At 42.5% G+C, this 27,895-nt stretch overlaps 2 protein-coding genes and 1 long non-coding RNA gene across 8 annotated transcripts; all 3 read right to left on the bottom strand.

Annotated features, from left to right (window-relative positions):
* Positions 1–362: 362 nt before the first annotated feature.
* Positions 363–2,136, bottom strand: LOC310838872. Its single transcript, XR_014561193.1, has 2 exons — positions 806–2,136; positions 363–588 (listed from the first exon to the last, which is right to left on the bottom strand). It is a non-coding gene; the product is annotated as an uncharacterized lncRNA (long non-coding RNA).
* Positions 2,137–2,881: 745 nt separating this feature from the next.
* LOC310838834 (epidermal differentiation-specific protein-like) lies at positions 2,882–10,283 on the bottom strand. The gene is made up of 3 exons (XM_083726656.1): positions 10,163–10,283; positions 7,696–7,851; positions 2,882–5,094 (listed from the first exon to the last, which is right to left on the bottom strand). Exon 3 carries the CDS (start codon positions 5,002–5,004, stop codon positions 4,012–4,014), a length of 993 nt encoding a protein of 330 aa, XP_083582782.1. The 5' UTR covers positions 5,005–5,094; positions 7,696–7,851; positions 10,163–10,283; the 3' UTR covers positions 2,882–4,011.
* A 45-nt stretch (positions 10,284–10,328) lies between these two features.
* Positions 10,329–27,810, bottom strand: LOC310838790 (NACHT, LRR and PYD domains-containing protein 3-like). Of its 6 annotated transcripts, none has more exons than XR_014561166.1 (8): positions 26,008–26,336; positions 23,718–24,006; positions 22,064–22,084; positions 19,112–20,828; positions 17,115–17,201; positions 16,298–16,465; positions 14,329–14,498; positions 10,329–10,951 (listed from the first exon to the last, which is right to left on the bottom strand). XR_014561166.1 is itself a non-coding variant. In XM_083726525.1 (7 exons), the coding sequence occupies exons 2-7, from the start codon at positions 23,986–23,988 to the stop codon at positions 14,399–14,401; spliced, it is 2,364 nt and encodes a 787-aa protein (XP_083582651.1). In that variant the 5' UTR covers positions 23,989–24,006; positions 26,429–27,810; the 3' UTR covers positions 14,155–14,398. The 6 variants fall into 6 exon arrangements, 4 of the variants coding, with proteins under 4 accessions (XP_083582651.1, XP_083582650.1, XP_083582653.1 ...); XR_014561167.1 differs by lacking the exon at positions 10,329–10,951 and adding an exon at positions 11,850–14,049 and having other exon boundaries at positions 14,168–14,498; XM_083726525.1 differs by lacking the exons at positions 10,329–10,951; positions 26,008–26,336 and adding an exon at positions 26,429–27,810 and having other exon boundaries at positions 14,155–14,498.
* Positions 27,811–27,895: the final 85 nt, after the last annotated feature.

Below are 27,895 nucleotides of genomic sequence, written 5' to 3' on the forward strand. Positions count from 1 at the left end.
AAATCAGATGAAATGATGGGGGCATGGGGATAGGAAAGCGCCAATCCTACAATAAACATCAATTTGGAAGCACCCTTAAGTACATTTTATATCCCAGCTTTCTTCAGTCATTGTGGAAAAAAGTACTATGGATTCCCAGCATCCAGGCATTAGTCAGACCCAAACATGTTGGTGGTTGCATCATGTGCCCTCAAATCTGCTTCACTAAAAAGGCAGTTTTCAATTAATTCGTTAGGAGGAGGACCTCACCTCAGTGGTATAGCATATGTTTTGCATACAGAAAGTCTGAAATTCAGTCCCCAGGATCTCTATGTAAACTAGAAGAGACCAAATCCTGGAGAGATGCTGTCCATCACTGTGGATTTTTTAAATTTAAATTTTATTTTACAGCTTTATTAACCTTATCACAGAAGCTATCAAAGCAGCATACAATAAGATAAAATAAGACTCTAATAAAAATAAACAATTTCTACAATTGTACATTTAATATCACATAAAATGATTGTGTTACACTTCAGGAAAAGACATCAGTAGCATCTAAATATCAAGATGCTAGGCAACTCTCTAATTTCAGCTGGTAATGGATTTCTGTTTACAGTGGTACCTCGGGTTACATATGCTTCAGGTTACAGACTCCGTTAACCCAGAAATATTACCTCAGGTTAAGAACTTTGTTTCAGGATAAGAACAGAAATCGTGCAGCAGCAGCAGGAGGCCCCATTAGCTAAAGTGGTGCTTCAGGTTAAGAACAGTTTCAGGTTATGAACAGACCTCCAGAACGAATTCAGTTCTTAACCTGAGGTACCACTGTATTTATATACCAAGTTAGATAGATCAGTGGTCTGACTCTGTATGAGGCAGCTTCCTATGTTCACTAGCCTGTCAGTCCCTGGTATTGGTGATCCCTTTAGGGAGGGTCCAGAGCTCTAGTGACATTCCCACAGCCCTCCCTCCCCCCCCCCCGTGCAGAATTACCACTTGAGGATGCCACCAGCTAGCTACCATGTATGTAAAGTAAGTCTTGAAACCTGTGGCATTAGTTCTGGTTAAATGTGGTTAGAATTCAGCTGCTTGAGAAATACATCTGCAAAGCCAATAATGGCTCATTCAATTTAGAGGATAGTCACCTAGGTTCTACGATACCCAATGCCCTCCAGATGTTGTTGGACTACAGCCTTGTCTCAGCTTGTGTTAGCAATGATCAAGGAGGATGGGAGCTGTCCAGCAATGTCTGGAGGGAATTGCAGAAGGATAAATCCATGCATTACTGTGCAGAATGGTATCAAACAGGCTAATGGGCTTCAGCAGAAGATGCCTTCCGAGTTCTTAACAGAGTGACTTCAACTTTTGGCTCTGGAGCTTTAAAAATGTATGCCCCTTTGGCTTTCCTTCTGATTTTATTAGACTTCCCCACCAGGTTGCTGTTGTACTCTGTACTGTACTGTATGGAAACATCTAATTGCGGAATGAGATATAATCTCAACAGGAATAATATAAAAAAGGATCATGGCCTGTGAGCTGCCTTTTGGCACCTTTCCAAATCTCTCCCTATTAGTTTGTCTAATTTTTCCTAAGAAGTTGAAAGTTGATTTGTGTGTAGAAACACCCACACCAAGTTGTTCTATTTCACTGGCCACATACATATATAATTAGTAAATAAAGGAAACTTTATTTCTGAACTGCATTTCACTTTAATGTTTCTTGCTTGTGGATGCCACCTGTCCTGCAATCCTGTCCAGAGCTCTCTGCCACTGAAGAGTGTGTGATCTCCATCTTGGTCTTTCTCCACCATTTTGAGGCCTGCAGCACTCTCTTAGCAACGCTTTGGCCTTCTATATTTGTTGTCACAACCACCCTTACTCACTCACTCAATTTTTGATGGCCCCTGGCCTATACACATGTGTATGAGTGGATTATGTTTGTGTAGAACATCATACATTGTTTGCTACATGGGGTTTTTTTTAGGGCAACTTTTATTGATACATTAAAACTATGTATATTTTATGCTCTATGTAAACTGAATGTTTTGATAAATAAGCAGTGTGTGTGTGTAATAATGACGTATGAGGTCCTAATCATATACTACAATTATTAGAGAATGTGATGTTTGTGTAGACTAACCTACATATTTAAATAAAAAAATTTCCTTCCAGTAGCACCTTAGAGACCAACTATGTTTGTTACTGGTATGAGCTTTCGTGTGCATGCACACTTCTTCAGATACCATGCTCTGTACTACATAAGAAACAAAGCTGGAATATCTTAGATACTATGCTCTGCTCTTGCATCTAACATTGCATTCATGCAAATATCAGGCATAGTCTCATTTACTAATAAGATTCATTTGATTTAAATGATGTTACAGAAACAAATTGTATTTTGAAGGGAGGTTTTAAAAGATCATAATAATACATGGTATATATTAGCAGGCAGAATCTAGCTTTAAGAAACTTGGGTAGAATATAAAAGTTATTGTCTGTCTGAATACTGGATTGAGCAAAGTGGACTAGTTTGAATTAAATGTAAAAGTGTGAGGCTGTAATGCTATACATAATTAAATGGCAGGAAGCCTCATTAAACGCAGTGAGAGTTACTTCTGAGTATAGGACTGCACTGTGAGTCATCTAATTATCTCATAACCCTCTTGATGAGGGATGTGAAAGATGTAGCCATCTAAACATTGCTGGACTACAACTCTCACCATTCCTGATCACTACCAAACCTGGCTGGGGCTGATGGGCGTTGGTATTCAGAAACACCTGGAGGACCACATGTCAAACCCCCCCCCCCCCGTTCTTCATCATGCATCCCTGTCACCCCCTTCTTGCTGGCATTCTGTGAGCCATTTCTGAAGAGTATAATCATATTCGTATAGTTGTACTGAGATATTCACCAGTCTGGTTTAATAAGCAGAAAAGCATCCAAACAGCAGCTGGAGTCTAATACATGATGCAAAAATACAATGAAACAAAATTGGCAGAAGCATGTTCTCCAGAGTGCTTAACTATAGCAGTTGAGGAGCTGCATATCTGCAACCATTCACCCTAGAAATCATTTTAAAAATCAGATATGACTTAAGAAGCATAAATAGAACTGCAGACCATACAAAGTTGCTGTGGAGGCTTAATTGAGCATGCAAGCTATTTATTACAAACCTGTGTCCTAACAGCTACTTTCTGTTGGATTCTCTCTGTTGGATGTCTTTTGTCAGTGAAGTGAGACTATTTTCTAGTTCATTGTACTAACTGTGGATTCCAGATTTCTTTGCTATACATTTTTATATGAATTACACAGTCCTCCTGTTATCAATTTGCCCTTCAGTTCCTCTTCATCAGTCCCTCAAAACCAGCATCGGAGTCTTGCTGCTTTCAGAAATTTCATCTGGTATAGTGTATTTAATGTCTGCAGTAATAGCAGATCAAGGAACATGCAAAAAAATATTATTTAATAAATTTTCCTTGTTCCAGATGCCAAGTACTTATCTTTCCATGGAAGAAGAAATGCAGTTCTCTATTTTTTTTAAAAAAGGTAATGTTTTCTTTCCTAGGACAGGTTACGTTCAACCAATCACAATGAACTAACACACACACACACACACAATTTTCCCACTCAGATACAAATATCTGCAAAATTAGAAGAGTGGGCTGGAAGTTTAAACTTCCATAAAAGTGCTGGGAAGGTGGGAAGCATACTGTAGACAATAAAATCCTAATTATTTTCTCTACATGCAAGTGGGTAAGGCAGGTGTGGTAGGGCAGAGGGAATGAACAGAGAAATGAGACAGTGAGAATAATGTCCCCATATATTCTGATATATTCAGTGCTGCTGTTAAAGTTTCAACACATTGCAATACTCCCCATTGTCCAGCCCCATCTCCCCATTTCTAGGTAATGGTCTTCCTCACAGGAAGGGAGAAATGCTCTTCTTGAATCTACAGCTGTTCAGTTCAAAATGAAAGTGGGTTGCTGGCTGGTATGGTCATTTTGCTTTTGGTGATTACTGGTCCTCTGCTTAACTTTTCTCTGATTTCATGCTGTATTTGGTGGTGATGTTGCGTCCTGACACACTACGATACTGCCCATTTTCAGTCCTTGATTTACCATTATTGGTGATGATCAGCTCCACAGGAACAGAGGCCGTGACTATCTTCATGATCACCTGGATGTTCAATTCTGATTTTTTGGGGACCTTGGCTGGCATGGTCACCTCGACTTTGTTTACAGTAGTAACAGAGTCAATCTTTCCTTTTTCTACTGTCAGGTTGGTGCTCGGATCTATGCTTAAATTGAAACTCTCATTTATTTGAAGGTTAGGGACTGCTAATTTGAAGCTGTGGTTTGTGAATATTTCATAGGTTCGACTGCTGGTAGTGGTGAATGTCTGCTCTGTTTCTGTAGTGTTGATACAATTTATCTCATCAATCATCACATCCCTCTCACTCTCCAAGTTCATGCGGTCCCATAAGATCCTGCTAGTGATAACAGGCCGGCCACTTTTAAGGGGATACACGTGGGAACACTTATCATGGAAATGATACAAAGGGCCATAGTTATCAAGCTTTGTTCCTTCTCGAGCTATATAGTACCAACCACCTCTCCTTGGATGTTCATAGAGGAGCCAGGCACCTTTCTGGACAATATGGGAAGACGCCTTGTCATTGAAATACCCATAACTTAGGTTGGTTTCCTCTTTTATCACTTTGCTTATCCCTTCATAGTTAGGGTGCTCATAAAGTGTGATCTGAGGATCTTCCAAGTCCTCAGTGACTAGTTGGATAGAAGAAATGTTATTACTTAACTGGATGTGCTTATGTTCACCTTCTTCATATGCAAAACCCACACCTTTATAGTTGGGATCACGGAAGACCAGCCAAGGTTGTCCAATCACCTTAAGGGAGGAAATGCAGTCCCCAAAGTCTACACTACGTAGGTCAGGAACACTGCAAGTGAATTCTTTCCGGAAACCCTCAAAGTCTTCCTCTTCATAAACAATAATTTTATTCATCTTTAGCTGTTTGGAGAGGGGGAAATGGGCAACTGTTCTGGATCTTTAGCAGGTCGAAGATGGAGAAGTTTTCCTTAACAGGAATTCAGTCTGCATGAGAGGAAAAACAGAGAAACACATCCTTAGAAGCACATGTAGCAGCATGTACACATTTGACAGATGAATAGGGGGATGTTATTATTTATTTATTGACAGTATTTTTTACACACTTTTCAGGGCACCCTCACAACATGGCCTACAAGGCTCTAAAAAAGGGGCGGCTAACCTTTTCTAACCTGAGTCACACATTGTCAGCTATCCGCCCCATGCCGGTGGTAGGTGTGCTCAAAATGAGTGTGGCTCACCTGCACACACCTCCCTCACAGACATTCAGATGGGCAGGTAAGTACAGAGAGATGCAGGAACATGGGGCTGCTTGCAAAGGTTTCCAAAAACCAGATGTTCAAAGAGCAGGGGGCTTATTTGAAAGCCCTTTGTAAACAACAGCTGCTTTTTAAACCTCCAATGTTCAGAAGTTTAAGGAACAGCATGGGGCTGCTTGCAAAGGGCTTTCAAAGTACAAAACTTCAAGCATCAACTACTTGTCAAATTGGACCTGCCAGGTGTGGGGAGATTAAGATCCAACCCCCTCTGGCCAGAAAAGTTTCTCCAACCCTGCTGCAGACAAGACTGAGCTAGATTGACCAATGAGTCTTGACTCAATGTAAGGCAACTTCCTATGTTCCTGTGGTTACTACGCTCTTATAAGCTTTCGGTGCCAACTGAAGGCCTATTCACTGCCCCAGATTGAATCTGTGGCTGTGTATGCATTACCATTTACTCCAGTTCTACTGCGCAGCCACCATTGGTGTTTGAAGCAGAGTACGCATGACATTAGCCACAATCCATATACATCCTGTAACTACTTGAGAAATACTGCTGTTTGGTGTGTTTTCCCCCAGAGTAGCTCTTATTTGGTTTTAAAATGTAAGCTGCAGTTAATCTGAGGTACATAGTGGAGACATCTGATACACAAGCGCAGATGACAGCACATGTGCAGATGACAGCTTAACTGAATACTTTGGAGGGGTTTTGCAGATATGGGGACAAATCAGATAATATGCACTGGATGACAAAATCGCTGCCCCCTGTCTGGTGTGTACACCACCATAAAAATATGTCATGAAACGCTGGGGTGGGGAGAATGACGTTTAAGCCACTAACAGGTATTATTTGGCCTGTGCATTTGCTCATGCCTGCTTTATAGTTTTTTAATTACAATTGAATCATGTTTTATTAGTATTGTACCCAGCTTTGGGATTAGTTTATACTAAAAAGTGGGGAACAATGTTTATGTATGCAGGCACAGAGCATGCAGACATCCTTACAAACACAAACTGGAAGTCAAAATCATGCACTCATTCAAACACACATGCAGGAACACAGCATATTCTCTCTCGTACGCAGACAGTTTCCTGCTCTTCTGCCCCGTTATGGGGAAGAGAGAAGAAAAAACTTTCTTTTGCATTCTCGGAAGGGAAAGAGACAGCGTTCCACCCCACAAAGATGTCCTGTTGCCAGGTTAAAGGACTGCTTAAAGAATCAGTGGAGAAAAGCAGCTTCTGCATATGCTGCTGTGGGGCCCAGTTCTCTCTTTCCCATAGGAATCAACATACACTTAGTTTGAATATTCTTTTGAAGGTCCTCATTTATGATCAGCCTGTTATGCTCCTACCTATATGAAGGGGTTTCCTAAAGAGTTGCTGAGACAGATGCATTTATTTCATAATTCGTTTCATAAAATGTATAAAAACAGCTTGGTTGTAAAAAAACAAAAAACCCACAAAGTGGTTTACGAAATAGGAAAGCTATTTATCCCAATGGGTGGGAAATTGCAACATTGCATCTCTCTCAGTTTTTAGCCACTGGGTCATGTCTTTGCCCTTTACAATCTATCTCTGCTCTGTTCTGTGTTATAGGCAGCCGAACCTTCTGACATTTCTGCAAACCAAGAGAAACACATGAGTCAAGTCTCATGTTTCTGCATTTCAAACAACCTAGATATGCATTCATGTAAGAGCATATATCCTGAGAAGAAGTGGGGAAAGTGAGAGAAGTGAAGAAGGGTGGGAAGAGGGAAAGAGGCTAGAGAGGGAGGAAAGAGAATTGAAAAGATAAAATGGAAATGAAGGGAACAAGAGAATGGAGCTGAGGGGAGCTGAGGAAGAGAAAAGGAAGCGGACAGAGAAAGTAACCAGAGGATAGGTAGACAGAAAGATGAAAACAAAGAGGTGAAAAATAGAGGGAAAGGCAGCAGGAGGATGCTGTGCTCTGGCAACTCCAACTGCAACTTGGCCTACAGCTGCCCTAAGACTTGTGCAGGTAACAGCAGTGGCGTAGCGTGGGGGGTGCAGGGGGGGCCGGCCGCACCGGCCGCAACATCTGGGGGTTAGGGTTAGGGTGCGCAAATCCACGGGTTAGGGGGCGCAAATCCACGGGTTAGGGGGTGCAAATTACTTGCCTTGCCCTGGGTGCTGACAACCCATGCTACGCCACTGGGTAACAGTAAAATTATTATCATCATCATTAACATCACTGGTATAGCCTTAATTAATAAAAGTAAAACATTTATGTGCACATAGAGATAAACTCCCCATCCCACACTTTCTTGGTGGCAAGCTACAAGCCTGTGCGAGAGATACTTGTACCCACCTTGTTAGGCGATCTGCACGAGCAGCCAGCCTTTCTCAGCAGCCTGGAGCTCTCAGGAGTCCTCCTGCTAGGTTTATATAAGGCGGGCATGTAATAAACATGGAACCAATTAGGATGTTGTAAGGATTGCCTCTGCCTATAAACATTGCAGCCAATCTGAAGAATGCAAGTAAAGGAAGAATTTCAGCACAGCCAAACCCACAAGCTGTCAAGAGACAAATCCTGGAGCCAGAATTTGACCGATTTATGAATTCAGTTTTCTCGCCAATCTGTATGAAAACCAACATGTGTGCAGCTCCATTTGCTTTCAGACAGAGGCTGATACATTTTTAAGTGTTACTCACAGGCGGATTTTTTGCTCTGTTCCTCATCAGTGAGAGAGAGAGAGAGAGAGAGAGAGAAAGAAAGAAAGAAAGAAAGAAAGAAAGAAAGAAAGAAAGAAAGAAAGAAAGAAAGATTCCATCCTTCTAATTTCACTTACAGTTGAGGATAACTGGGGAAGAAAAAGAACAGTATTGAGCTTACCATACTCGGCTCTTTTGATGGACAGAGTTAGCTGAGGGTTAAGTCAGGAGGCAACCTGAGCCCGGTGGGGCCAGATGCGGCCCAATCGCCTTCTAAATCCAGCCCATGGACGGTCCGGGAATCAGTGTGTTTTTACACGAGTAGAATGTGTGCTTTTATTTAACATGCATCTCTGGGTTATTTGTGAGACATAGGAATTCATCCCCCCCCCCCCCCGAATATAGTCCAGCCCACCAAATGGTCTGAGGGACGGTGGACGGGCCCACGGCTGAAAAAGGTTGCTGATCCCTGGGTTAAATCATCACTCTGCTGCTGCTTCTTTCCCACTGCCCTCTGACAAAGTGGGAATTTCTAGGTACACACTGCAGCTCAGCCTTTGCCAAACTGGTGTCCACTAGATGTTTTTGACTGCAACTCCCAGTAGCCCCAGCAAGCATGGACTTGCTGGAGTCAAAAAACATCTGGAGGGCAACAATTTGACGTCCACAATAAAGGCAGGAAAAAGAAAATGAGGAAAATGACAGTAGCTGGTTACATACTTGGTATACAACGTGCCAGAAGCAATGAAGCTAGCTGCACAATTCTGCCAGCCAAAAACGTTTTGTCAACACGTGAGGACAATCCTTTCCTGGACCGATCGTGCTTCTACTTCCAACCCATGTGGATTCTATAAATTGTCGGCATTTCTCTCTCACACATAGCTACAGGCTATTTATTTATTTATTTTTCTGCATTCATGTCCCATTATTCTTCCAATGAACATACATGGTTCTTGACCATCCCCATTTTATCCTCACACCAAATGTGTGAGATAGATTAGGCTGAGAGATAGTGACTACTTCAAGGGCACCTAGTCTAGTTCATGACTGAGAGGGGATTTGAATCTGGTTCTTCCCAGCTCTAGTCAAGCACTCTAAACCAGGGGTCAGCAACCTTTTTCAGCTGTGGGCTGGTCCACTGTCCCTCAGACCATGTGGTTGGCTGGACTATATTTTTTGGGGGGAAATGAACGAATTCCTATGCCCCACAAATAACCCAGAGATGCATTTTAAATAAAAGGACACATTCTACTCATGTAAAAACACGCTGACTCCCGGACCGTCTGCGGGCTGGATTGAGAAGGCTATTGAGCCAGATTCGGCCCCCGGGCCTCAGGTTGCCTACCCCTACTCTAAACACATCACTGGCTCCCCTCCCCACAAACTTTCTGCTTGATTACTTGAAGAGAAGGCCACAATATTGGGGGGGGGGGGGGAGAGAGAGGTTTCATTGAGCTAAACCTCTGGTTACTCCCATTCCTGAAATTCTGTTTGTGGAATTCATTCAGGGTCTAGACATTGGGTCACCTGAAATTTCCCACAGCATCAAACCCATTTTGGAGAAACATCATGAGTGCCACCTAGTGGGGTTGCAGATTTGCAGCTTTTTCTACTGGACTTCCTAAGGCTGTTCACATAAGAAAACAATTTTTACTATATTCCAGATAGTTTCATCCCAGTCTGTTACTGATGGCATTGTACTTTTTCCAGGCTACCTTTTTCAATGCCACAGCTAGTCAATTTAAAACATTTTGCAAATCAACGTCATGCACCGTACCTTTCAAATAATAATATTTTAGAGTAACTTAACAATAAATAACCAGGCATTTCTAATATTTCTAACAGCATGCCAATAAATTTGAATTACTGGGCAACTCCAAAAAAACATGTAAGCTATCTGCTTAGTTCACATCACAGCTCCAGCATTTATTTGAGAATATACCTGCACTGATATTGGACTTCATGGGCATTTTCCTTGAAATCTGTAGTTATAATCTGTCTTAGTATTCTAACCAACACCCATTTCCATTCCTTCTCTGTTAATTCTTGTTAAATATTTTAGCCCTTTTTTATAAATGTTCCAGTCTTCTTATCCAATTTAGTAATTATAATATAGGCCTTACCAATTAAACGCTTATCTTGTTCTGATGCTAATAATATTTCAAATTCTGTTTACACTCTCAAAGGTCCACATTTCCTTAATAAACAATATGGTACTTCTCTCATTTGAAAGTACTGATACAACTGCTGAGAAAATCAGTCAACGTATTAGTAATTTTTACATAGTATTTAAACCCGCTGCCTAGTTATTGTTTTTTTATTCAGTCTAGTTCTGCTTTATACAAAGAGGTGAGATCACTGAGCATGTCGCCTGCCTATGAGATGATTTCATTGTAAAATAAGGAAGTATGAGGAGACAAAAGCAAGGTAAATTTATTCTTTAACTTATACCAAACCGATACACTGGTAAAAACATAGAGTCATAGAATTGTAGACTTGAAAGGGACTCTCGAGGGCCATCCAGCCGAAGAAACATTCTAAAAATCCTTTTTAACTTCTCTTGCAAGCCTGAGTTAATTCTGAGCTTTGGCCCACCTGGCTTTCCCCCTGCAACTGTTGAATACTCATGTATCCTTCGTAATTTCTCCTTTCTTCCATTTCTTATACCTGAAGCTCATCTGAAAGCTCCTTATGCAGCCACACCAGTTTCTTTAGGTGCCTCACACTTTAATTTTTTGTTGGAATAGTGCCTTCAATATTTTACTTTTAAGAAACTCCTATCCATCTTGAACTTCCTTCTCCTTGAGTATATTTTACCATTGGATGTCACACGGTAGTCCCTTCGAGTTTTTGAAATCAGTCTTCTTAAAGTCCAGAGTGCGTGTCCGACTACACTCAGCTTTCCTTTGCCTCTGTATCATGAAACAGAGGAGGACATGATCACTTCCTCCCAGGTTTCCCTGTACTTTCACTTTATTGATCAGTTCCTCCCTTTTGGTGAGGACCAGGTCCAAGAGGGATGACCCCCCCCCCCTTGTTGCTTCTTCTACCTTCTGGGAAATGAAATTGAGGCAATGGAGGAACTTGTTTGACCTTACATCATTGGCAGAGTTTGAGTTCCAGCAGATATTGGGGTAGTTGAAGTTTCCCATGACAACTGTATCTCATCTTTTTGAATGTCTGGCAATATGCTCTAGGAAGACATTATGCAAGTCCTCAGTAAGGTCACTGTTGTTTCCCTCTCCTACAATATTTACCCAGATGCTCTCAATCTGCCATGCTCCAAGTCATGGACCTCTTCACAAGTGTAAACATCCTTGACTTATAATGCTACTCCTCCCCCCTTCCTGTTTGATCTTTTCCTTTTGAACAGGTTGTCCTCTCAATTTCTACATTCTAGTCATGAGTCTTATCCCACCAGGTTTCAATAATGCCTGTTAAGTCACATTCGCAGGCCAGGCCCCGTGGTGTGCCATTTTGTCACCCCCCTCAAGGATGACACCCAGGGTGAGCCACACCCCCCGTACCCCCCTTCCTACGTTCCTGCAAGCAGGTACTCCTGCTACCTCTTCAGCTGGACGCCATGAATCACTTCCTAAGGCCATAACTAAGGGGAAATGAAGGCACCTGTGTTTCAGTTGTGTAATCCTAATTGAAAGCTGTTTTAGTGTCTTGCTGCCGTCCGCTGAGCACAATTGCAACATTACATAAGCACACTGGGGCTGTCTCTTTTATGATGGATGTTTAATACGACCCAACAATCATGACCCAACACTTTCTGAGAACAAAAATCCCTAGGGAAGCACAATAAAATGTTACATCTGCTTTTAATTAAAAGCCACACTGTTGCTGCCACGTTCAGAAGAAATGCAAACGTTTGCTGGGGTTGCTTTTCTAAAGGCACCATCTGAGTGGAAGAACGGCAAGTACAGATGACTAGGCATTATCAGGGGTAGCACCCAGGCTATGGACCTTCATCTCCTTGAAGCCACTTTAGGCTGAAATCGTCCTATGTTCTGATGGCAATGCAAAACACTTCCCACTCCGCCTTCCACCTCACTTCCCATGCTTCTCTTTATGAGTTAGTAATAAGGGGAAAGAAGACTAGGCACAGAACAACACACATCCCACTGATTTCAGCAAAAGCGATTTAAACATTTTCTTAACTCTCCCATTAAAAATGCTTTACTTTGACTGAAATGTGTCACTTAAGGGTGGGATGGAAGGTTAATTCTTATCCCAATCTGTACCTGAGCTGGAATTTTAAAATGTAGAAATATGGTTTTATTGTCGGATGCTTTTATTGTTAATCACTTCAGGATGTTTCATGGGAAGCAACTCATAAATGAAATAAATAAATAAATAAATAACAGTGCGCTTTTTCTTAGTTTTAATGTGACATTTTGCCATTTATTTTCATGGATATGCTCTACTTATTTTATATTTTGAGTCATTATGTTAGGTATTATTAAAATCCACAAATAAACATTAAATAAAACACACAGAAAAAAATATGAAGGAGGCAAATGACATGCATGAAGGAAGGGATGTTCATAAAAATCAGCAGATAATGCCAAGCTGTAAAGGGTAGCTAAGACCTTAGAAAACTGAAAAAGGAACTGAGATTTTCATGACAGGGCGGAGAACTACTAAAAAACTAACAATGAATTTCAGCAGAGATAAATGTAAGGTTCTATATTTGCACAAATATGTTATTTATTTATATTAAGGAATGAGGATGTGTGATACCTGAGTTGATAATGGTACATGTGAAAATGATCTATGGCAGGCATCCCCAAACTCGACCCTCCAGCTGTTTTGGGACTACAACTCCCATCATCCCTAGCTATCAGGACCAGTGGTCAGGGATGATGGGAATTGTAGTCCTAAAAACATCTGGAAGGCCAAGTTTGGGGATACCTGATCTATGGTTTCTACAAGTTAACAGACCATGTTCTTGGAGGACCATAGAAAAGTCCTCCTGGATAAAGCCAACAGCCCATCTAGTCCTGAATCCTGTTCCCACAGTGGCCACACAGTGCAGGAGGATTCCATGCAAACCCCTTCCTGATTCACCCCCTCTATATAATACACTCACTGTTACTATATATCAATATACAGCTCTGCAAATTATTTTGACTAGGGTCTGAACAGGACCTGGATTTGGTTTAGGGTTGCCATATGTCCTCTTTTTCCAGGACACGTCCTCTTTTTCGTGGGAATGTAAAATAAGTGTCGTCATAGCGATCCAAATTTATAAAGTAGAAGTTGGCAAATGTGTCCTTTTTTTTATCTTGAAAATATGGCAACCTTAGAAGATACAATAACATGGTTGCCAACTTTCACATTAGTGGACAAAAATTGCAGGACTTGTAATAAAGCTATGAGAATATTTAGTTTCTATCCACTCATGGAGATGTGAGTAGCCATAACCCCTTGCTTCTTCATCTCATTTTAACAACTACAACTGCCTCAGCAGCTTGTCAGCTCCCTTGGCTGGGAAGTGTGAAGAACAGCAAAAGAGCCTCATTTTGCCTGCCCTTAATCACGTCCAGCTGAGCAACAGCTTTCTCAACAGCCTTTGCTTTAAGAACAGCAAAAGCAGCTCGAAGAGAGGAGTTTTGTGTGACCTGGGGAGGGGGGAATCTTTTAATAATTTCATAAACTATGTGCCCCTGCTGCTCAATTTGATCTTTTTACAAGAATTTTTATGTACTGCGGTATCTTATGTATTGTAATTTTGCTGTTATCTTTATAATTTAAGTAATGATTTGTTGTAATTGTTGATAGTGGATTTCTATTTAATTGTTATTTGTTGGTATTTTGAAATTTAATTTTATAGTGTACTATTATATTCTAATGGGACTGTTGAATATTACTTTATTGTATATAAGTTGTTGATTTTAAGCCAATTTTTTTATTTGCCTTATTTGTGTTGGATTGGATCGTTAATAAGATGTGTGATCGGTGTTGTTTAATTTTGTTCTTTCTTCAGCTTGTAAACTGCCTTCTGTAGAGCAATATAGAAAGGTGGTATACAAATTAAAGTGAAATTAAAACAAGGCTGCTAGGTTATGTAAGAAAATACTAAAAAAAATAAAAATCAGATAGCTGATCAAAGTGCTTACTTTTTTAATCCAATGACTGCTAATTTTATCCTTCCTGTTTGGGAAGCATTTTCAACAACTAAAGTTGGCAGCTCTGCATCTGAGCCTTAAAGCTGCCTTCCTTTCTTTTAAAAAAATGTTCAGCTCTAGAACTCCCATCCTGCAGCTACAAGCACGTTTACCTGATTCTGTACAATGCTGCCCTTTGGTCACATGACTGCTGTTGATCCAGAGCATACAAATTAGAATGTGTCACAGCCACAACAAAAAAGGACGCCCTGACTTAGTTAACTTCTTCTCTTGCTGTTTCAAGCGTTTCCTTCCTTTTTCACCAAATCCATTACTACCCAACCTGGAAGAAAAGGAAAGATAACCAGAAATGAGTACAAATGAATACAGTGGTACCTCGGGTTACATACACTTCAGGTTACGTACGCTTCAGGTTACAGACTCCGCTAACCCAGAAAAGTACCTCGGGTTAAGAACTTTGCTTCAGGATGAGAACAGAAATTGTGCTCCGTTGGCGCAGCGGCAGCAGGAGGCCCCATTAGCTAAAGTGGTGTAGCCTTATTGGAGTTCACCGATTGGGTCTGCATTGCTCCGGGACAGGAGAAAGGAAGTCAAATGACACTGAGTTGGTTCAAAGAAAGAGTTTATTCTGCTCTCCGGATAGCAGAAGGCGCTTGCGTGATCAAGTCCACAGCAAGTCCAAAGAAATGACAAGTTTCATGCAGTATATATATCCTCCAGGCACCTCTCCCCCTTCCCCAGCCACAGATGTTCCTGCTCCTGCACTCTTAACCATAAAAGGGATTTCCTTCCTGCACTCCTGACCATAAAAGGATATTCCTGTTCCTACTCTTATCTTGGAAGAGGTCATGATCTCCGGGAACACGCTTTTGGCGTTTTCCCCGAACATCGGTCCCCACGTATTTTGTGGTGAGCACATAAGATAAAGTATGGACGTGTTTTCTTTGTTCCCCTAAAGAGTCAGGGTCATCCCTCCCCGTGACTGATAAAGGAGAGAGCTTGTTTATGCAATTGTGTCCTTATTATGCTTTTGCAGCTCAAGTTTTACGCATTTTAAAATGCTCTCTTTTGAAAGAACAAAAGGGGGGGGGGGTTGAGTCAGTTTTAAACTTGCTACACAGAAACCCATTCCTTCAGTGGTGCTTCAGGTTAAGAACAGTTTCAGGTTAAGAACGGACCTCCGGAACGAATTATGTACTTAACCTGAGGTACCACTGTACCAGGATCTGAAGCTGCAGTTTTTATGAGTGGGCTGCAATGCTACCTTCTGTCTTCATATCCTATGATATGAAGTGAGCAGCAGAGAGGAAGGATCCAGTGATTTAACTTAAGGTAATGAAGTGAGTGATATTTTTTAAGGGTATGCAGGAGCTCGACATATGTGACTGAGGCAGGGGAAGGGAATCTCAAGCCCAAAAGCCAAATGCAGCCCTCCCACCCTCAGGACTCTCCTTACTTAGGTTGTATTTCCTCTCCCCCTCTTCCTCACTGACACTGTTCCACACCCTCCCTCCCTCCCTCCCTCCCTCCCTTCCTTCCTTCCTTCCTTTCTTTCTTTCTTTCCTTCTCTTCCTATGTCCAAGACACCATAGCTTTAATTGAATCTGGCAAGTCTGTAGCATGTCTTTAGTTAGCCAGGAGCAAATCTGGTGGGATGAACTGGGTGGTTACACAACTATCAATCTCTATGTTGGACCTAAATGAGAGCAGGAGGAGAGCGTGCTAGCAGAATGGAAAGTTTTACTGGCTTCAGCTTTTGGCCTTACATCATGTGCTCAAACCATTTTATTCCCATGTAAAGGAACTGGAAACAGCAATTTCCCTTTTCTTTTAACCACCCTTTGTTTCTGGATGGAAATGTGTGTGATGTCAGCATAAATGTGTGTATTTGTTATGTTGAAATCTGCTTATAAAGAGCAAACTCTTCTGATGACAAGTTGTAAGGTCAGATATGCTCTGAGAAACCTGCTTTGCCATTCAGCCCTTTGCCATTCAGCCAAAATACTCCTCCCATCCTGCCACTTCACTTCTTTGGCCTCAGGAGCGACAACAGCAAAGCAATCCTATCAGTTTCCTGGAAGGCAAGGTTAGTTCTCTCTCCCACCCTTTATCAGCACTTACCACAGAACAGTCAGGCTGGGGCAGGTCTCCATGAGGTGGTGGATGAAAGGCACAGAAACCTCTGAGAAGGAGTTGTCTTGAAGGTCTAGGGTGCAGAGCGTGTGGCTGGTGCTCAGAATAGTGCAAAGTTCTTGGGCGCAAGCATCTGTGAGGTAATTCTCATCAAGACTGGCAGGGACAAAATGGACGCAAGGTCACAGGCAGATCACACACTACATCTAAGCACTATTATCCTTTCCTCAAAGCTTTGGTGAGAGCAGACTCAAAGGAATATATAGTTACAAGCAAACTATTATTCAGTCTACTTCCAGAATTGAACGTGCAACTCGAAGCCAAGTTGCCAGGTTGAATAGTCAGTATGAGGAATACCTAACATTCCTCTTTCCTCATTGCCTTATGTGCCAGAAGGCATACTAGGAAGCTACTGAGCCAGAGTGCTTTCCTCCCCCCACTTTGCTTGGAAGTGTAATGACTTGAGCAGTCATTAAGAGGAAATTATAAGGAGCTGAGCTCTGTATCTTCTGGAGACAACTTGTCTGCTGATGTGGAGCTGTCCCTGGTCCTGTTGGTCTTGTTCCCAGACCTTACTCTGTCTTTGCATCCTGCTCTCAGCACCAGTGTCTGGCTACTTGTGTCTAAAAACCCTTCCCACTGTGAAATTTCTCTCTCACTGCCAGCTAGTTGCACCCAGACTCCCACAGACCTTGCACCCCATTGGAATAGTGTGCAGATAGCAAATAATCTGAACTCCAAGCCCACAAAGACATCATACATACACCCAACTTTTTGTATGTGTCTCTGCTCCCTTGTTACTTACTTTAGAGTAGTCACGTTACAGTCTAGTTCCTTCAGAGTGGCACAGAGAACATGCACTCCTGAGTTTCCAAGTTTGTTACTTCCAAATCTACAATGAGAAAGAGAGAGAATGAGAAAGACGCAAAAAAGATTCAGGAACTGATTCTTCAAAATCTAGGAGGAATATAAGAAGGTGGGTCTGCATAGTTGGAACTGGACCATCCAATGTAGAAACTTAATAGCTCACACAGAAGTGTGAAATATCCACTTCCTTATGAAAAGAGCAGGCTTCTAGCCATTTACAGAGAAATACTTGAAAATTAGGGATTATTAAAAGTTTGTGTATGAGGAAGCGGCTTTCTGAGGGTGCTATGGGCAAGAAGGATCCCACACTCTATTCCCTTCCTTGCCCCTACACACTTATTGCTCCCCAATGTGTTCCTTCTGTTCTCCAACCATTGTACTGGTTCTGGTCCAAAAACAACCACAAGCCAGAATTCTGTCAAAACTAGAATGTAGCTGTAATACACATTGGAATCTATGGTGAAATTTGTTTTGACTGAATACACAGAGATTTCTAATTGCAGGTTTTTGAGTTCTGTGAAAATCTAGAGCGGCCAAGCAGATGGGCACTCTTACCACAGTGCCAACCAATTCTAGGTGTTAGAGAACAGAACAAAGCTTTTATGGGGAAGGCTGGCACCTGTGTACTTAGCGGAAAAATAACACACCTTCCATGCACTCCTATGCATAGCTACTGAAGGGTCCTATTGAGTTCAAGGAGATTTACACCCACGTAGGTGTGTATGGGAATATAGCCTTTATTTCCTTATTTCAAACTTTCTATTGAGAAATAGAATGGTGACCAGGCATACATTAGTTACACCACCATCAACATTTATTTTTCCAAGCCCAGTATGCATCTCCCAACTACATGCATGACTTTCATAGAATCATAGAATTGGAAGAGACCACAAGGGCCATTGAGTCCAACCCCCTGCCAAGCAGGAAACACCATCAGAGCACTCCTGACATATGGTTGTCAAGCCTCTGCTTAAAGACCTCCAAAGAAGGAGACTCCACCACACTCCTTGGCAGCAAATTCCACTGTCGAACAGCTCTTACTGTCAAGAAGCTCTTCCTAATGTTTAGGTAGAATCTTCTTTCTTGTAGTTTGGAACCATTGCTCCGTGTCCGCTTCTCTGGAGCAGCAGAAAACAACCTTTCTCCCTCCTCTATGTGACATCCTTTTATATATTTGAACATGGCTATCATATCACCCCTTAACCTCCTCTTCTCCAGGCTAAACATGCCCAGCTCCCTTAGCCGTTCCTCATAAGGCATCGTTTCCAGGCCTTTGACCATTTTGGTGGCCCTCCTCTGGACACATTCCAGTTTGTCAGTGTCCTTCTTGAACTGTGGTGCCCAGAACTGGACACAGTACTCCAGGTGAGGTCTGACCAGAGCAGAATACAGTGGCACTATTACTTCCCTTGATCTAGATGCTATACTGCTATTGGTGCAGCCCAGAATTGCATTGGCTTTTTTAGCTGCCGCGTCACACTGTTGGCTCATGTCAAGTTTGTGGTCAACCAAGACTCCTAGATCCTAGACTTTGCTGGTCTAGGATTTTCAAGCCAGGGAAACCAGGGGCTTTTCGCCTTCCTGTGCATACTATTCTAGGCAGGGGGACAAGGAGACTGCATGAGCTTTTGAGCCAAAGATGGAGATGAGACTGGAAGGGATTTTGAGCCATGGTTACTGACAGCAAGGCATTTATACAAGGCATATATTGCCACATTGATTTCATATGGTTTCAGAAATGGTGAAGAAGTGAATACATGGCTATTCCACCACTACAACACAGTGTGCTTGAGTCTGGGAGTGTCTTCCTTTGACAAGTAATCCTAGTAACAAAGGGGAAAACAAATCAGTGCCCAACCCAAAGGCTCTCCACTCAAATCCTGAAATGCCTGGCATTTGCTGTTCCTAAAAAAACAATATGATGGCATCACTTACTTTAAAGTTGTACAGTTTTTTATTCCTGGAGCCAAAGCTCTCATGTGGTAAGACTTCAGCCTGCAAAACGTTAGATCAATGGAGTGATCCTTGATTTTACTGTGCTGCAAGCAGAACGCCAAAACCCTGCAGTCCAGCACCGAGAGCATCTGGTAAGAAAGGTTAATATTCTGGAAATGATGCATCACACGGTTTGCAAATTCTGCTTCCTGGGTCTCAAACAGGCAGTGGAAAAACTTCAGCAGGCAATGACCTTTTCGAGGAGGCTCCTCAGTCGCCACTTCTTCTGCTCTCTGAAGCAAGAAAGGCTTCACAAGGGCAGATGTCTTGCACTGCAGAGTCTGCTCAAGAAAGATGCGCACCTTTTCACTGCTCAGGCCAAATACGAAGCATACTGTTAATGTTAAATGCTCATTGCCTGGCTTCTCGCACTCAACTAAAAGTGTCTTCAAGTCCCCCATACTGTTATCTGAAACTTCCATTGAGTCCTTCTGCAGAATATACCACATGGCAGCAAAAAACTCCTGGAAGCAAAGATGGAGAAAACTGTACAGGTTGTGCCGGCCAACCCCCCTCTGGAATGTTCTTCTGTCTAGAAAGAGGTCTTTAAGAGCAGAAACCTCCAAATGATGCTCCTTGAGATCCTGCTCCTCAAAGAGGATTTTCTGTCCCAGGATGCCAGCCCGTGCCAAGGAACAGAGCCTTCCGAGCTCATTCAGAGAGGAGTTCTTCCATTTCGCAGAATCATGCTTAAGAAGATTGTGAGAAAACTGTACAAAGACTTTTGTTGTGGTGTCCATGGTGTCTGCAATCTCGTCTTCAGTTTCCAGTTCAACTCTGATGACAGAGCAGATGATCCAGCACACCATGGGGATAAAGCAGATGGTAGAGACTGCACTGGTATTTTCAATGAATCTCAGTGCTAGGTTGGCTTTCTGGTCATCTTTAAAGAACTTGAAAAAATACTCACGGCGACCTTTCTCAGTGAATCCAAGAATCTCAGCAAATCTCGGAAACTTCAAGCACCCATGCAGCCTCTCTGCAGCACCAGGTCTTGTGGTGATTAACAGGTAGGATTTGGGCAAAAGCTTCTTTCTTAACAAGCTGCTCAGAACACCCTGTATAGACACCTTTGAATAAGGATCATCACAGAAACTGTCTCCTACGAGCTCTAAGGAGCAACAAAGCTCATCAAAGCCATCAATGATGAAAAGCAGCTTTTCAGGGTGGGCTAAAATCCCTTTCACTGGGGCATACATGTCTTGACACTGATCTACAATAAGGTCAGCCAGGCTGCTGGCATCTTCAGCAAGGCTTAGTTCTCTGCAGCGAATACAGAACACGTAGTCAAAGACATCCTGGTACAGCTCCCCAGCAGCCCAGCCCAGCATAATCTTCTGCACGGTCATCGTTTTACCAATACCAGCAGGTCCTTGCAACACCACGGTTCTTGGGGCTATTCCTGATTCATCAGGTTCAAAAAGGCTTTGTATATCAGTAGATGAATAATTTGAACTGTTGGTTTCCAAGATGTCCATGTGCAGCCTGCCAGTAGCAACCAATTCATGTTCCCTCTGCTTCTCAGGCCGGTGTTTTGTGATGATAAGTAACTCTATATAGCGGGCATTTAATGGGGTGCTCTCACCAAAGAGACTGTTTCTGTCCTCTGTTAGCAAGTATTCTTCCTTCACATTCTCAGCATACTTTTTTTTGTAATCTAGTATAGACAGAGAGAAGGATTAACCACCTGCCATGGCACTGCAACATGCTTGCCTGATGCCAGGCCCCCCTTGATTTCCCAATGGTCCCTTGTCTATGCAGACCCTCTAAGTTAAAGAACTTTTCTTTTGCTCAAGACTACCAAGGTCTGTGTTTGGAAGTTTGCAGAGTTCATAATAATAATAATAATAATAATAATAATAATAATAATAATAATAATAATTTATACCCCGCCCATCTGGCTGGGTTTCCCAGCCACTCTGGGCGGCTTCCAACAAACTATTAAAAATACATTAAAACATTCAAATCAGGCATACCGTTTGCCTGCACTGTTTCTGAATTGTCCCTATTGTTGGGGAAAACCTAAACTAGCATACATCTCTTTCACTTTGGCTCTACTTTATGGGATCTGTATTTCCCCCCCATCATAAACAAGATATATATGAAAATGTACTGACTCATGGGTAGGTCAAAGTGCACACAGCTGGTAAAAAAGTGTCTGTAGTCACAGAGGGGAAAGTGGGTGTGGTCAATTTGTATCTTTGTTTTTTTGCTTTGGAAAGAACAAGGTTTCAGAAAAACCTTTTGGCATCAGAAGGTTACAGCAGGGGATGTCTGGGAGTGGTCAGTATTTTAAAAAATAAATAAAAAGTCAACTTTGAAGGGAGGCGCTCGGGGACACAGAAAACCTTTTGGCATCACAGGTATACCTGTGGGAGCAGAAACTAAACAGATTAAAAAAGAAAAGGAGGGGCATAGGAGCAAGCAATTAAAAAAAGCTTACTTAAAACAAAAATTGTAAATGTGGGGGAATCTTTGGGAGCCACAAACAATCTCTTGGGAGGCCAGATGCTGATCACCACTGACCATTTTAGAGCTCATGGCAATGCTAGAGGAATAACTCTAGTCCTGTTCTGTCTAGCATCAGCTCTCTATTACCACTCCCTCCCCTCTTAATACTGGTATAGTGCAATATTCCCAAATTAGAGAGCGATGCAAATACTTACATCTCCCAGAAGCCAAGCTTACCTGATATCTGCAGTTATGCCTCACAATCCTGTGGTTATCCAATTTTGTTTGCTTTTCTCCTTCAAACATATTCTACAAATTACTGAGCCTTGAGAGTCTTTTTGGCTCTTTCTAGGCTGCTTTCGAAAAGTTATGACAAGGGAGCCACTTATCTTGAGTTCTAGACTAAAACTTACAATGGCTTATGATGAGGTGCTTACATACCTTGAAATTGCTTCCCAACCTCTGAAAAAGAAATAAAATAACTGGTCAGACATTTTTGTATTGCAAACAGTAGGTTTTTAAATCTGGTGCTCATAATGTATAGGAAAGTTGAAAGGATCACTGTACATACCAAGCCCCTTCCTGCAAATCTGAGTTCAGGCCAGCTTTGAAACAGGCTTTGAGGCTTTAGGTCAGCTAGCATATGGAATCAAATTCAGTTCTGTATCACAGGTGGGCAACCTGCAGCATGGCAGCCCCATGTGCCCATCCCAACCCTATTTTATGCAGCGCCCCCCATGCCTCATCCCCCATCTGATCAGAGTTCTTTCCTTCCTTTTCATTTCCTCCTTCTTATTGGCGCTTAAAAGTCTCTCCCTCCCTTTACTATGTAGTTTCAGAACAAATGGAAGGAACTGTATTTTAGCAAATGAAAGTAAACTGACGGTGTTTAAGAATATTTTGCTTGGTTGAATGGCTTGAGGAAAGTAAGCCCCCCCCCCCCCTCAGCTATCTGAGAACGTTTTGGAAGGTTTCTGTCAGAAAGGAATTATTTTCACTTGGGCTGTGTCTACACCAGGGCACTAATGTGAACACGAGTAATTATTTTCTCTGTGTGTATATGTATGCCTTCATCCACAGAGGAGCAATTTCAATTTTATGCCTCTAAAATCTATCTCAATGTTTCCAGTCCTCAATAGCGGTGGGGCATGATGGGATGTATTGCACTGTGTGTTGCTGGCCCTGTCCCCTCAGTTAGTACGTTCCTGCCCATCATAAGTTCTGGATACCTGAGGTCCCTTGTGGGAACGCAAGCAGGTGTTTGTTTACCCCTACATGCACCTTTAATTTTTTTGTAAAAAAAAACAAAAACTGAAATACAAGTTTTAAAATATACCAGATTTACACAGAACAGTCAGAAATAATTCTATAAATGTGTGTGTGTGGCTCCAAGCCAGGAAATCTAGGCCACTTGTAGGCTTGATCACAGATATGTGTTCACCTGTGTGTGCACACGTTCCAAATTATTTTATTTTAAAAATAACAAGTTTTCATATATACCAGAGTTTCACAGAAGAGCAGTAAAAAGAAAGAAAAAATGTGTCACCCCAAGTCTGGAAAGGATTTGTGTGAAGGGCTGTTTCCTTTCCTCCCCTTTTCCCTTCCAGCCTCTTGTTACCTGCAATGGCAATTTTTGTTTTGTGCCAGAGAACTTTCACAGAAAGGAGTCACTTTTGAAAAATAAAAAATAAAAATACAATGAACTTGTAAAATTGTGACATGAGCAGAACTAGGGGTGGATGAACAGCCTCTAAGCCATGGGTAAGCAAACTAAGGCTTAGGGGCCGGATCCGGCCCAATTACCTTCTAAATCCAGCCAATCTCTGGGTTATTTGTGGGGCCTGCCTAGTGTTTTTACATGAGTAGAATTTGTGCTTTTATTTAAAATGCATCTCTGGGTTATTTGTGGGGCGTAGGAATTCGTTCACGTATAAACAAAATCAAAATATAGTCCGGCCCCCCACAAGGTCTGAGGGACAGTGGACTGGCCCCCTGCTCAAAAAGTTTGCTGAGCCCTGCTCTAAGCAATTATTAGCTATACTGAGCTGCAGTCAATTATATAGCACATTATATCTAGGTGAGTACAAATCCATACCCTTGCTGAGTTTAGAAGCATTGTACTTGAGACCAATGTCTTCAAAAATAGTTATCATCAGGGCAGCAGCCTCTTCCTCATAAAACTCAACCAGAAGCTCCACCATCTTCTCCCGAGTTGCCTTCTCCATCCATCCAAGTGGAATATTCTTACCCCCGGGAGCTGCTGCAGTACGCAACTTAAACTTAAACTTCTCGAAATCTTCTTGGCCAAGATCCTCTAAGGCGTCTAGTAGGAAGTCCTGCATTGTGGCTCCTCCTCCTGACTCCATCGCCAGCTCACAGCCAGGCTGCAAGCAAAGAACCATTTTAAGTGCCAGAAGAAAAGATGTCGCCTGCCCATCATGCAGTAACTCACACGAGAAAGGCCTCTGGAATACATTTTGTAGGTTTCCGGGTGGACAGAAGGGAAGGGAATAACACTGACATCGCATATCGACTTTAGGATCCATGTGTGGGTCTTTACCGTACCCATATTACACAGAAGCAGCCCACCTAGCCATCCACCCTGTATTTACATCTGCCACTGCATATTTCCAAAACAAGAACCACTTTGGAACTGTACTGCCTGAACAAGGGATGTAAATCTGCAATCCAAACCCATTTATGTGGGACAAAGTCTCAGTTAATTAAGTAGGACTTACTTCTGAAAGATGTGGTTAGGATTGTACTACAGTGGTACCTCGGGTTACATATGCTTCAGGTTTCAGACTCCGCTAACCGAGAAATAATACCTTGGGTTAAGAACTTTGCTTCAGGATGAGAACAGAAATCGTGCGGCGGCGGCAGGAGGCCCCATTAGATAAAGTGGTGCTTCAGGTTAAGAACAGTTTCAGGTTAAGAACGGACCTCCAGAACGAATTAAGAACTTAACCCGAGATACCAGTGTATTAATCATGTTCTGTGGAAGCATGCAGCAAGGACGTTTTTGCCCGAAATTGGGTTTAAAGGGTCCACAAGATGTGTGGCAGGCTGGGAAGCTTTTCCTTTTGACCCAGCCCTCTAGGAACAAGCACTAGTGAGGTCTCATCAGCACCACACCTTTAAATAAGCATTATCCCACTTAAGTCAGTCCTTACTTCCCTCAAAGCAACCTGGGAAGGAAGCATAGCCTGTTAAGGGCGATGAGAGTTGTTAGGAGACGCCTTTTCCCCTCATGGAGCTACAGTTCACAGAGCAGTTTTAACAATTACTTCCTTTTCCCAACAAACCCTGGGAATTGTAGTTCTGTTTGGGGAACAGGCATCTCCTAAAAGCACCCATAACAAACCACAGTTCCCAGGCTTCTTTAGGGGAAGCCACAACTGTTTAAATCAGGGGTGCCCAAACTTTTTTCAAAGAGGGCCAGATTTGATGAAGTGAGCATGCATGAGGGCCGACCAGAGCTGTTGAGCTTTTTTTAGGATTTTACCCCAGGACATATACTGCCATGGGGGCCACATTAAATCGACCTTGTTTGACATGCCTGGTTTAAAGCATGGGTGAGCAAACCGAATCTGGCCCAATCGCCTTCTGAATCTGGCCCGCAAATGATCCAGGAATCAGCATGTTTTTACATAAGTAGAATGTATCCTTTTATTTAAAATGCATCTCTGGGTTATTTGTGGGGCCTGCCTGGTGTTTTTACATGAGTAGAATGTGTGCTTTTATTTAAAACGCATCTCTGGGTTATTTGTGGGGCATAGGAATTCGTTCATTTTTATTTTTATTTTCAAAATATAGTCTGGACCCCCACAATGTCTGAGGGACAGTGGACCGGCCCCCTGCTGAAAAAGTTTGCTAACCCCTGGTTTAAAGTGACGTGGTACTGCTTTAAATCCTTAAAGAATGTCAAAGAAATAAACAACTATCTGACTTTTAGAAGACATCTGAAGGCAGCTTTTAATGTTTGGTGTTTTCTCATTTTTTTAATATTCTGTTGGGAGCCGCCTAGAGTGGCTGGGGAAACCCAGCGGGATAGGCAGAGTATAAATATAAATATAAATATAAATATAAATATAAATATAAATATAAATATAAATATAAATATAAATATAAATATAAATATAATAATAATAATAATAATAATAATAATAATAATAATAATAATGATAATGATAATTATTATTATTGATGGGATCATAATGAACTAGAAAGAAATCACCTACTACTCAAAAACAAGTTTGGTTTCTTCCCACAACCCTTTCTCCCCCGCTCGCCCTTCTGAGCAAAACACCCCCAGCTTTGCAGACGCCCGCCAGGTCCTCCCTGAATTGTTCCTTCACAAAAGGTTTCTAATAAGTCTTTCTCACCAAATGCCCGTCCCTCTCAGCTTCCTCTTCTCCGCCCCTACAGGAAAACACCTCCCATTCCGCCCAGCCGCCAGGCGACCTTGTGGGCTTGTCAGGCGCGACCCTCCCGCCACCCCGTCCATTGCGACACGAGCGGGGCGGGGGTCGCATTAAACAGCTGCCTCGTCGTTTATTCAGTTTCAAGTGGCCCCTGTTGCCCCATTTCCCCCGCCCACAGTGCGGCCAGGCTTGGCCCCACCGGCGGAAACACTCCGGCGGACTGGAAGGCGAGCACATTCCCGCCACCACCCAGGGGGAACTTTCTTCCCAGCTCCTAATGGCGCCTCCTTTGGACCTACTCGTTGCCGTCTCTAGGCAAGGCTGGCTGGCGTTGCAGAGGCATTTGGGGCGGGGGGGACAGGACGATGGGCAGCAGACTCACCTCTCCGGAGTCAGTCCAGGATAAAGAAGCTGATCGAGAAAGTGAAAGTGACGTGGCTCAGGGGGAGGGGGAGAGAAGTGCCCTAAGTCAGGCTTTCGATTGCATATCAGGCATGGCCAAACTTGGCCCTCCAGATGTTTTGGGACTACAACTCCCATCACCCCTAGCTAACAGGACCAGTGGTCGGGGATGATGGGAATTGTAGTCCCAAAAAAACATCTGGAGGGCCAAGTTTGGCCATGCCTGGATATGCAGTGTGGATAGAAGCCTTCGCCAACCTGGTGCCCTCCAGATGGCATGTATTACAACTCCCATCAGCCCCCAGCTATCATTGGTGCGCTGGGTTGGGGTAATGGGAGTCGTAGACCCAAACTTCTAGAGGGCAACAGGTTGGCAAAGGATGGTGTGTATGTTGTTGCGCGCCCCCCCCCCCCATTTCTCTTCAAGGCCAAGTGAGCGTTTTCGGTTGGTGGCACAGACCATTTGAGGCTCAGCGTAAATAGAAACTGCACTCTTTCAGGGGGACTTAACGTCTATTGTTGAAAAGGCCACTTAATAAAATAATAAAACTGGTAAAAAATAAATGCAACTTAATAATTATTTAATTAGTTATTTACCACCCTCCACCCTAAAGTCTCAGGCGTGTTACAGCATTAAAGGCAACATTTAAAACAACCACACACCTATTTGTCTATAAATAACATATTCACCTTGGACTTTACTTCTGCTTAACCCAGGGTACCCCTCTGCCAGATATTGTTGGACTACAACTCCCATTGCCCCTGACCTTACTGGCTGGGGCTGGTTGGAATTGTAGTCCAACAGCCAGAGGACAGTGTTGGTTACCACTGCCTTGCACTTTCACTAAGGGAAAGGCACAACTTGCACAGAATACTGTACTCTAATGATGGGTTGTGTCATTACCAATGAATTGCTTGCACTTCAGAAAACATTGTATGACTTCTTGTCATCATGAGGAATTTAGTATCAGTGTCTTTGTTTCCAAGAACCATTGTTCTGATTCCTATTCTGAAATAAAATGCAGTTTTCTTAATCTTCATTCATCCAGGATTGACCAGTGCCTTTTCCTTCCATGCAGACTTTCCCCCTTTATTTTATTTTATCTCTTTACGTGTTTCCCACTTTCTTTTTGGGAAACAGGGTAGCCAAGGTGGGGTGTTATGTGATGCACATTTGTAGAAATTAGAAATGCCACAAATTTGCAGGCTGAAATAAAATGTAGCTGGTTGTATGAGGGGCAGCTGAAAGGCTGACTGGAAGCTCCTCTTCCTGTTTCCATTCAGGCTGCCAGAGGAGAAACAGTGGCTGCACCATGGCCAACAACATGTCTAGGTTCAGGTAGGTAGTGTTGGTTGGTCTGACGCAGTCAAAATAAATAAATAAACTAAAAGATTGCACCTTAGAGAGAACAAACTTAGCTGATCTCTAAGGTGCTACTGGACAATT

The sequence above is a fragment of the Podarcis gaigeae genome (assembly GCF_964106915.1).
Source record: "Podarcis gaigeae genome assembly, chromosome: 2".
NCBI lineage: Eukaryota > Metazoa > Chordata > Lepidosauria > Squamata > Lacertidae > Podarcis > Podarcis gaigeae.